This window comes from Xyrauchen texanus, chromosome 12 (assembly GCF_025860055.1).
Source record: "Xyrauchen texanus isolate HMW12.3.18 chromosome 12, RBS_HiC_50CHRs, whole genome shotgun sequence".
NCBI classification, from domain to species: Eukaryota; Metazoa; Chordata; class Actinopteri; order Cypriniformes; family Catostomidae; genus Xyrauchen; species Xyrauchen texanus.
The window spans coordinates 44,055,566-44,065,583 of record NC_068287.1 but is presented as its reverse complement, the minus strand read 5'-3'; the positions used below and the strand labels follow the sequence as shown (position 1 = coordinate 44,065,583).

Genomic DNA, 10,018 nt, shown 5'->3' with positions numbered 1-10,018 from the left:
ATTATGCGCATATTACAAACATGCACACATTTGCATATTACAACATATTTGCATTTAACATAGTTTTTCATAACATTTTACAATATGCAGATAGGCATCATCTTACTCAAATCAACTTACTAAAGCAAAATGTTTGTATTATCACTTTTCTGGTTTAATATTATACCAAAAAAAATTATAAAATAAAAGACAAGTCACCTTATTAACTGTTTTATTAGCTCGATAGGAATGCATATTTTCAGTTGATAATCTCGATCGCACAAGACATTCAAGCTAGGTGTGAAAAAGCCTTTCTACTCTTACGGTTGGCAAATTTAACAGTTGTTTGACCAGCAACAGTCATGACGTCAAGCCACAGACTGTTCGTGTTGACGTTTTTCACAGCGGTGATAAGGTGTAATATTTAGAGTTAGTAAATCAAAAGGGTGTTAAATATGTCGTTTAAACACTGATACAATCTCTCTATGTGCAAGTCATGAACGCAAGCCGTTGCAAAGGGTACGAGAACGCTCAAATGAATCACACGTTCCCTTATCTGTATGAAAAAGAAAAGCCGTGGACATATTAAACAACTGCTCCATTGCTTTATTGTGGTTTTAGGTATATAACACACAAACACATATGTCTTTTTTCAAGTTCACATGGCCTTCACAGCTTTATACATTAATTTACAGTTACAAACAAGGAATAATAAGTATTTACAGTCGTAATCCTTAGTGATGTTCGACATACAGTACCAACAAGACCTGCAAAACAACAATAACTTAATGCTTTTAGTGTCATAACCTCAAACACAGATATGGTAATAGTACCAGATGAACACTGTAGAACACAAATATACGTATGGTTGATTGTTCAAGCATATTAAAGTTCGCCATAAAACATCGAGACAAAGCAACATTTCGCTTTCCAGCATTTGGTGATTAAAAAGTGCTTATTATCTCTCGAGGTCATTACGAAAAGCATGTCAAACGATCACAGTCATCGTCTGTTGCATTGGTTCCGTCGTAAAAATAGTTACGAAAAATTCTTACAGATTTACTGTACATTTATCGGTTTCACAGGTCAAAACATCAGTGGTATCAGAGTCGGGACGTTTGCGGAAACGGCACGCTTTCACACCCGAATCCGTTATTTTACAAATTTTGTCGACGTTTTCGCCAAACGTTAATCGAAATCGCGAAAATGCCGGCAAAACGTTTGCGAAACCGCTAATACAATAATGGATTCGGGACTGTTGTGGTAGATGCTAGCTATGCTAGTCAAAACAATTTAAACAACTTTGGCATAAGCACAACAAAAGACGTAACAGTAACAGAGCAATACAAAAATACTGGAGTACTTTTACCCAGTTTGAGATAAATAATCAAGATGTGTGACCAAAATAAAAACAACATATCCGTGTCCTGAAATGACGTGTAAACAAACCAGTTTTGTTCGGACAGTGCATGTTATGACATTAAACTTCATAGATTGAAATGGAGTTCATTTAGCTGCATGTAACTTCATAAAAAATATTCAAGGTGAATATTTTAATGAATTAAAAAAAAATACATACCAACGTTTAAAATAGATATTGGTCTGTAAGATTGCTGTAAACAGTCTGGATTTTTAATACTTCCCAAGTATTTAAAAATTATTAAATATTTAGCACATTAACAAGACTTCAAAACAGAGACAGTTCCAGTGATTTGAACACATTATAGGCCTTAATCGTGTTGCTTGTCAACAGCAACGTTCGGAGGAAAGTGAAATGCATCACGGGATGAAAAACACAGCCGTTGTTTTTCCCATCACACCTTGTTATTTAAAGCTCAGAAACTGACGTTTGACAGTCGGGAGTGCAAACGCTCGCTGGTGTCCCTCTGAGATAAAGAGTATCAGCACCCGTGAATGAAAGTGCTCCTGGATGGGAGGCAGGAAGTGATGCGTAAAGGGACAGCAGCTTTCTTATCAGCTGTCAGTCAAATTCTGCTCTCCGCCTACGCTCACAAGCTGAGGAACGCCACGTTGGCAGCATCCTCTTCATTCTCCAGGCCACGTTCGGCTTCTCCTCCGCTGTGCGCCGCCGTGTTTTTCCTTTTCACTTGACGGCGGGTTCTCTGCCCAGGCGGCAGCAGGAGGCGGAAACCGGAGGCGGAATTCAGAGGAAAACCTGAAGCAGAATTCTGGGTTAGGCCGGGAGGAGAGAAGACAGAAGGAACTACCGACGTAGAAACGGATGGACTGGAGACGCTTTGAATGGAGGAATAACCAGAGCTGTGGCGGTCCGTGCAGAAGAGGCATGAGGAGCAGGAGGAAGAGGAAAGGTGGCATTGCCACGGTCTGCTGCGGCTGCTGCTCCCACCCACAGAGTCTTCATTATTATTGTTTATTTCCTCAGAAAGACTGTCGTCGTCACTTGAGATCGTGCAACAATGCCTCTGCAGATCACCAGACTCAACGGGCAGCTCCAACTGCACCTCCATGACCGATACTGTGGAGGAAACGCAGAATGAAACATGTTTTTTACAGATCGTTCCTAAACAGATCATCAAGTTGGACAGTGAATCTAAGAAATGGTTCACCCAAAAATGATTCACACTCAAATCAATAGTTAAGTGCTGAAATCAAACATGCTGCGACTAATCAGTAACATCAAACCTCATAGGTTCTCATTGCATCTCGGGACAAACGTTATGAACCCTTTTTGGAGCTTGGTATAGGTAAGTAGGTATAGCTGCAGCCCGGAGGTCTCCAAACAGGGGTGGAGTCTTCAAAAGAAGGTGGGGTTACCCCAGAAGGACCCACTTCGGCCTACTCCAAACCTACACTTAAGGGCTCTGTATGTCCTTGGTGGCAGTTTGGAGCTCGGTCTGCAGCTACATCCTTCTCTGAACATTAGGCCTAACATCATATTTTATGTTCCACAGCGAAAAATCAGTCATAAGAGATTTTTATTTTAAGATAAACCACTCCATAAACATTAAGTGGCAATATGGAGTGGTGGTGGTGTAGCTAAAGCACAAAACTGGTAAGCAAAAGGTTGCTAGTTCAATACACCACCATTGTGTCCTTGAGCAAGGCACTTAACTCCAGGTTGCTCCGGGGGAGGATTATCTCTGTAATAAGCGCACTGTAAGTCGCTTTAGATAAAAGCATCTGCCAAATGCATAAATGTAAACACTTAAATTGGGTTGGACTGAAGAGGTGGTTGGTTATTATGCTTCATGAACTCAAGATGAAGGCAGACACTTACATTTTGGAGTACTTGAGTAAGAAAGTGACACATTTAAAATACGAGCTGCTCACCTTCTCCGTCCTTCTCTCCCTCGCTCTCTTGGTCACCCTCGTATCCCGAACAGGAAGTGTCCAGGCTCCAGTCCAGGATGTCTCCCAGCAGTGTCTCCTCTTGAGTGGACAGCTCAGCAGTGGGTGTGGCCAGGAAGCTGCCTCTGTGCACCTGCATGCTGTCCTCTCGCCTTCTGGTAATCCACACATAGAGAATAAATGAGCTAGAATGGCAATAGGCATATATAAATATATACTGTATGCATACACACATGAACATATATACATACATACAGTTTATACACCTACACCTATATCTTTGGTAAAATGCTATTTCTTTTTTTATTTTTGGTTTTAATTTTTGTGGCTGAACGGTGTATATAAACATACACACACTAAAAAGTATGTGTCCTGTTATTTAAATGGAGGACTCAGTGTAGGAGCCAATTTTACAATCTTTCAATCTATGCATATTTTACCCCCAAAATCTCAATCCTTAAAAAAAAAGGAAAACATGAATAGTATTTAAATAGTGAAGTATTTATACATAATAGCAGCACTCCTTTTTGGTTATGCAGATTTTAATTACAAACATAATTGTACAACAGCCTATTTTTACTATAATACAGGAAAAATAAGACCGTTATGAAAATCATAATTGAAAATGATGGGAATAGTCCAATTAAAATGCCTGATGTGTTGCATTAATAATAAATGAAGAATAAAATGTGCTTATGGCAGGGCGGATGGCGGGGCCGGGTCGTGATGCTGCACACCTGGCCCCATATCAGGCTAATCAAGCCTCCGAGAGGGATAAGGGCCGACCAGGGACGGCAGTGCGAGAGAGAGAGATTTACAGGCAGCTGTCCGACACATTTGTGTGTTTGTCTTTTTGGTTAAGTTTATAATTAAACTATTATTTATATTGTCAAGCCGGTTCTCGCCGCCTCCTTTCCCATTAATCCTTTTACACTGGTGCTGAAATCCCGGAGGAGGAGGGATGCGCCGTAGTGGAGTTCTCGCCGCTGCCATCCACCCGAAAGGATCCGAAGGAGGACGGAGGAGCCCGGCTGCCTGGAAGCGGAGGAACGGCCGCCGACCGTGAGGGGGGGCTCCCAACCAACCGCCTGGAGTGGTTACCTCTGCCAGGGACAGGGGAGACCCCTACAGTCCACCAAAAATGCGCCGGGCCGTTCCGTCCGCCAGGGGCCGGAGGACTGCCTCTGATCCACTTGGGGAGGTGTGGCTGTCGTCCGCTAGAGGGTGGAGGAGCGGCCGAGGACAAAGCTACGGCATATCGGAGAACCGGCGAGTAAGAGTTTTTTTTCCTTCTCTCTCTCTCTCTCTCGCCCTACCACAGTGCTCAAGTGTCCAGAAAATAATGTCACAAATGCAAAAAATTTTAAAGAGCACCTGTTATGGTTTTTCAAATATGACCTTTCATGTAGTGTGTTATAAAGCTGTTTATGAATATAAAAAAGTCTGCAAAGTTTCAAAAATCAAAGGAGTTATTGACTCCCAAAAGAAAGAACCGATTCTGAACTCCTGAAACGAGTCGTTAGTAATTCCAGACTTCCTGTACTAAGCTACGTAATTTGGTAACAAAAAACCCGCCTCTGGTCTTCATTGGCTGCTCGCGAACAGCTTAGACCCGCCCTCAAACACTACACTAAGCGGTAGACCAATCACAACAGACTGGGACATCTGACCAATCAGAGCAGAGTAGCTCTCTGAAAGGAGGAGTTTAGAATGAATCTTTTAGAACGGATCATTGAACGAGTCATTTTTGACACTGGGAAATAAAGGTAATGCTGCAATTTAAATGATGTGCAAATGAAAGTGTTTTTTGACCTTGGATGCATGTAAATCTATTGTATGAGACCTTCACAACAAAATTTGGCATGTTTAAAAACCATAATAGGTGCTCTCAGTAATGGTCGTAAATGTAGGCTAAAATTTCCTTCATGCTAATTAACTTTTTTTAATATATTGGTTTGGTGTTAAATATGACCAGGACATTTTCTTAATTTTCACCCAGCTAGCAACCACAGAGAATACCCCGTCATGGTAGAAATCAGTTTTGCACAGGCAAGCAACACTTACATATTCTTCAGAAAATGTATTTACTGCCATTCAAAAAAGTGTTGCTATCAAGTGTGGTTCCTCCATCTACACTTGACAAAACACCATCTTCAGAGTACAGACTAATCAGAAACAAAACAGGAAATACATCCCGCTCGTTGTATGTTTGATTCACACCTCTTGCTGTTGCTGGCGGGTGATGAGAGGAACGTGTGAATTTCTGTCAGCTGCCCACTAGCTCTGGGCGCCTCCATCTGCGGCTCCACCTCTGGGACCTCCAACACCTGACAGAGCTCCTTAAAACACATCACCTGAGACAGAAACACAGAGTTCAGCTGCTGTCCATCATCCGACAGACTGATCTAGAACAGAAAACCCTGAGACAATACTCACAGTTTCTTTGCTAATTTGCTGGTATGCATCGTCTTCAAACCTCTGGTTGACTCCAGTTAAAGACACGTGTCTGTAGTCTTTGGGCACATCTTGACCAAAACTGTAAATGCAGTAATAGAGTGAATTACAAAGACTTCAATGGGGGGGGCTTAAAATTATGACTTCACAATTGCACATTGTCTTGGACTAACAGTGACACCTAGTGGTGTGGATGCATCATCATTCAAAATCAATAGTTTTTCGTCACAGATGCCATTGTAGAAATTCACTACTCACTGTCAGCCATGATTAATTTAATCCATGAGTGAAAGTGTCCAATAACAAGACGGTTACTGAGATTAAGTGAGTAGTATTCAGCTGGTCATGATGCATAACATGGCAGCCCCCATGAGGAGACCCTCTCAAGTGTGCACTTATAAGAGGAACCAACATTTTCCAATTTAGCAATTATCCATTGTAGTTAATTATGGTAAACTCAAACAGTTTGCATGCAAAAAAAAATAATAAATGCAAAAAGGCATCGGCATCAGGACATCTCTAGGCCACAAAAACGGTCAATTGAGCTTAACCTGTAGTGAACCAAGAATATTTCTTTAAGCACAAAGTAATCCTAATGGTGAGTTCACATACAATGCAAAGAACATTTTCACCTAGCATTGCTCGCGCAAGTTTGACCGCTGGATTATAAATGTGTCTCACGACCCCGCAAGTTTTCCCCCTTCTGTTCCAGAAAAGGACAGGAGGAGGGGCTTCTATGACTTGTTTCATTTTAAAGTACGACCAATAGCTGGAATCAAGTACACGCGCATATTTTCAGAACTTACCAGGTAGTCCAACTTCCTCGCTCACTTTCCTCCAAGCGACGTCTTTTTTCGTCCGGTCTCTGTAGATGTATGACTTCTCAATTTTTCCCATTAATTTTTCCAGATTTCTTCAGCTACTACGTCAGTGACATCCGGACAATCTCAATGCTGATAAGCTTTTGCGCCAATGCAGAATACGTGAACGAAGCAATTTCAGGTTTTCGAGTCTCGCCATTCGCTTCATTCGTCTATTCGCATTGACTTTGTATGTAATCGTGCCGTGCGAAATGCTCGCTTCGCATTGTATGTGAACGCACCATAAAGTATCCTTCAGCCAGACGCAAACGCTTGTTCGGTGCTCAAGCCCAATTTTCTAATCACGTGTAGTCTGAACGCAGAGTATGCGCATGCGCCTGGAATTACTTGCACTGATTGGTGGTTCACAAGGTGGCAACACTCACAGTTGAACCGTTGCGGTCACAAAGCAGCACGAGAAGATGTAATCGGTGCTAAACAACAGGATGTGCACATCAAGAGCGCGTGTGAGGAAGTCAGGAGATGCATTAGAATAACTCGATTCTGTAAGAATATAAAGACATCTTTATGTGTCTAACCTCCTGAGGATAAATAGTCCAGTACTGCATTGTAGTCAAAGATGCACAGTCAAATGAAGATTTACATTTATGCATTTGGCAGACGCTTTTCAAGTGACTTACAGTGCACTTATTACAGGGACAATCCCCCCGGAGCAACCTGGAGTTAAGTGCCTTGCTCAAGGACACAATGGTGGTGGCTGTGGGGATCGAACCAGCGACCTTCTGATTACCAGTTATGTGCTTTAGCCCACTACGCCACCACAAGTTCTCTTTGCACTGCAGACTGATAGAAATCAACTCGCTTGACTGATCACTGTGCATTTCCACTGAGAACGCCCATGGTGAGTCTCAACATCCTCAACCAAACTATATCAACTCGGGACTCTACATTCATGTGACGTTTGGTTACTATCCCAGTATCTTGAACTTGCAAAGATCAATCGGAGCAAGAGGGAATAAAGGCTGTCGTTGTGTATGTGCAGATGCCTGGACAGAGAAAGCGCAACTCATCCTGTGTGATCTGGCAAAACTAAATGCATTAAATCATCGCCTGAAGTGTACGCAAGAGTTTTCTAAAGCTTCAGTCATTTCTTGGAGAAAATATAAAAGGACTAAATGGATGGGAGATAATGGCTCCGTTCCAAACTCTAGTGTGTTGCCTACCTAGGCATCAAAGGTGCATTCTTTTATACTCACTAGGGTATGGAGAAACCAATAGCTAGAGTATGTTCGGAATAGCATGCTCCGATACAACTCTCACTATTTCTGTAGTTATAGATTGTCAGAAATAGGAAGTAGTTCGCTAGTATAGCGAATGTGTGCATCTTCAAGTATATTGCGAGATACTGATTGATTCAAGTAGCGTAATGTACCGAGAGCATTAAAGAGCACCGGCTAGATAAACCCAGGTTGATGGGTAAGGAGACATTGATTGTGCACCTCAAAAGGGCACAAGGGAGAAGCACAGATAACTTTTTAACATCTTGGTAACACAACGTTAGTCTGGCTGCACTTCACTGCCGCCCTGGCAACATTAAAGAGGAAACAGACCGGAATTAAGAGGATACTGAAGTTACTGGTTCATGCTTTTTCCTTAAGGAAACTGCAAAATGGTTTGATTATGATAAAATCTTGATGTAGGGGGAATTCTGATAAAATAGTCCACTTTTCGTAATTTTGAAATGGCAAAAAGTGGCCCAAATTACCTTCATTTCACACTACGTCTTGCATTATGAGGTAGTTGACCAAACCTTGCCCTATAAACCACTGCTATAAACAGACACTGCTGTTAGCTCTTCACAACTAGCAAACGGTTGAATAAATTAGACACTTACCATTTAATGTAGAGTGATAACGCACAGGACACCAGATCCGCCTTGGAGAAACCCGTGTTTTCTTCCAACTGCGTCGGCCAAACAGGAACTGTTGAGATACACGTGTTTAAAAAAAGACCAAGAGGTACAATGAAAGGGTTCGGACAAGTTCTGGAAGAATAAATGGGACTGTCGTACCGTAGTTGTGCAGTGCTCTGGTTAGCAGCAGGATGGCAGTGGCAAGTCGGGCCGGGCCGGGTACGGTCAGTGGGGAGCAAAGGAGAGAGAGTTCACAGATGTAGCTGAAGAGGTGAGTACTGTGCCTCTCCATGGGTAAAAGAGACAACAGCACTTCCCCATAATCCAACACTGTAGGAGTCTGAAAGAAGACATCGATACGTTACTTTAGCGATGCACAAAACAATATATTTTCAAAATTCACTAGTAGTTGAGTTGAGAGATCATGACTCCAATTTGATGCATAAGAAGCATCTGAATGAAACATAATCCCATGGTCGAAATGGGATGATGTGAACATTTACTGAAGCTCCTGACCCGTATCTGTATGATTTTATGCACTGCACTGCGATTGGCTGATTAGATAACCGCATGGATGTTTGTTGGAGCTAGACGGGCTGCTTTGAGTATTTCTGTAACTGCTGATCTCTTGGGATTTTCCCACACAACAGTCTCTAGAATGGATACAACGGCCCCTATGGCTGTAGCATCTGCGCTTTACAGGGGAAGAATTTTAAGAGTATTCCCGAAAAGGTTTTACAATGCAAACTGTGTATCAGCTAAAGCATAGCATGCTATTAGCATGCTAATTATAGTGCAGTGCTGGGTAGTAACAGATTACAAGTAATATGAATAATGTAAACAGATTACAAAACTGAGTACATTCTAATTGAATTACATTACATTTTAAGAGAGTAATCAGATTAAAGGCATTTTATTGATTACATAACTACGTTCCCAAACAGCTAAAGGCAATAACTAGAGTGTAATTTACTGATTGCATTCCTACATTTTAAAAAGAGCATCTAAAATGTGTGAAAAGTAATCAGATTACCTAAAAAATTTAATCTAAAATATGACATAACTGATTACAATTTAAGTGTTATTTGTAATGAGTACTGGATCATCATGTGGGATGAATTCAGGTAAATTGAAGTGGCCCAATTACCTTAATTTCATAAGGTATGTCTTCATTTCAGAAACCAAACGGGATCTGATGCAGAGGGCTACACTCGTCAAAGCAGATATAAAGCTATATTAATCAGAGTTGGCAGCCTAAAATGAGTTTTTGTGGGTGTAAGATGAGAAAGAAAACCAGAGAAGGGGAATTCATATCCTGAGTAACTGACCCGTATCTTTCCGTCTAGCACAGAGATGACCTCCCCCATCATTCGCACCAGGTCTTCATACTGATAGGTGTTGTCTGTGAGCCACACGGCCTCACGGATTGTCAGAATCTCTTTACTGATGTATCTAAGGGGATAGATGGTTTAAAAAGAGTTTAATCGGGCACAAAAACACATTTAATTGTGTCTCTTTCATG

The 10,018-nt window shown here is 41.6% G+C and overlaps 1 protein-coding gene across 3 annotated transcripts in view; it reads right to left on the bottom strand.

Moving 5' to 3' along the window:
• Nucleotides 1–578: 578 nt before the first annotated feature.
• The window catches only part of LOC127653189 (cyclin-F-like), a 28,053-nt gene continuing 18,613 nt past the window's right edge, over nt 579–10,018 (bottom strand). For all 3 annotated transcript variants that reach the window (XM_052139775.1, XM_052139774.1, XM_052139773.1), the window contains 7 exons: nt 9,825–9,948; nt 8,656–8,836; nt 8,479–8,566; nt 5,746–5,845; nt 5,530–5,663; nt 3,292–3,464; nt 579–2,476 (listed from right to left, as the gene is read on the bottom strand). In XM_052139775.1, coding sequence (XP_051995735.1) covers nt 1,989–2,476; nt 3,292–3,464; nt 5,530–5,663; nt 5,746–5,845; nt 8,479–8,566; nt 8,656–8,836; nt 9,825–9,948 — 1,288 coding nt within the window. In that variant the 3' untranslated portion in view covers nt 579–1,988. The remainder of the gene's footprint in view (nt 2,477–3,291; nt 3,465–5,529; nt 5,664–5,745; nt 5,846–8,478; nt 8,567–8,655; nt 8,837–9,824; nt 9,949–10,018) is intronic.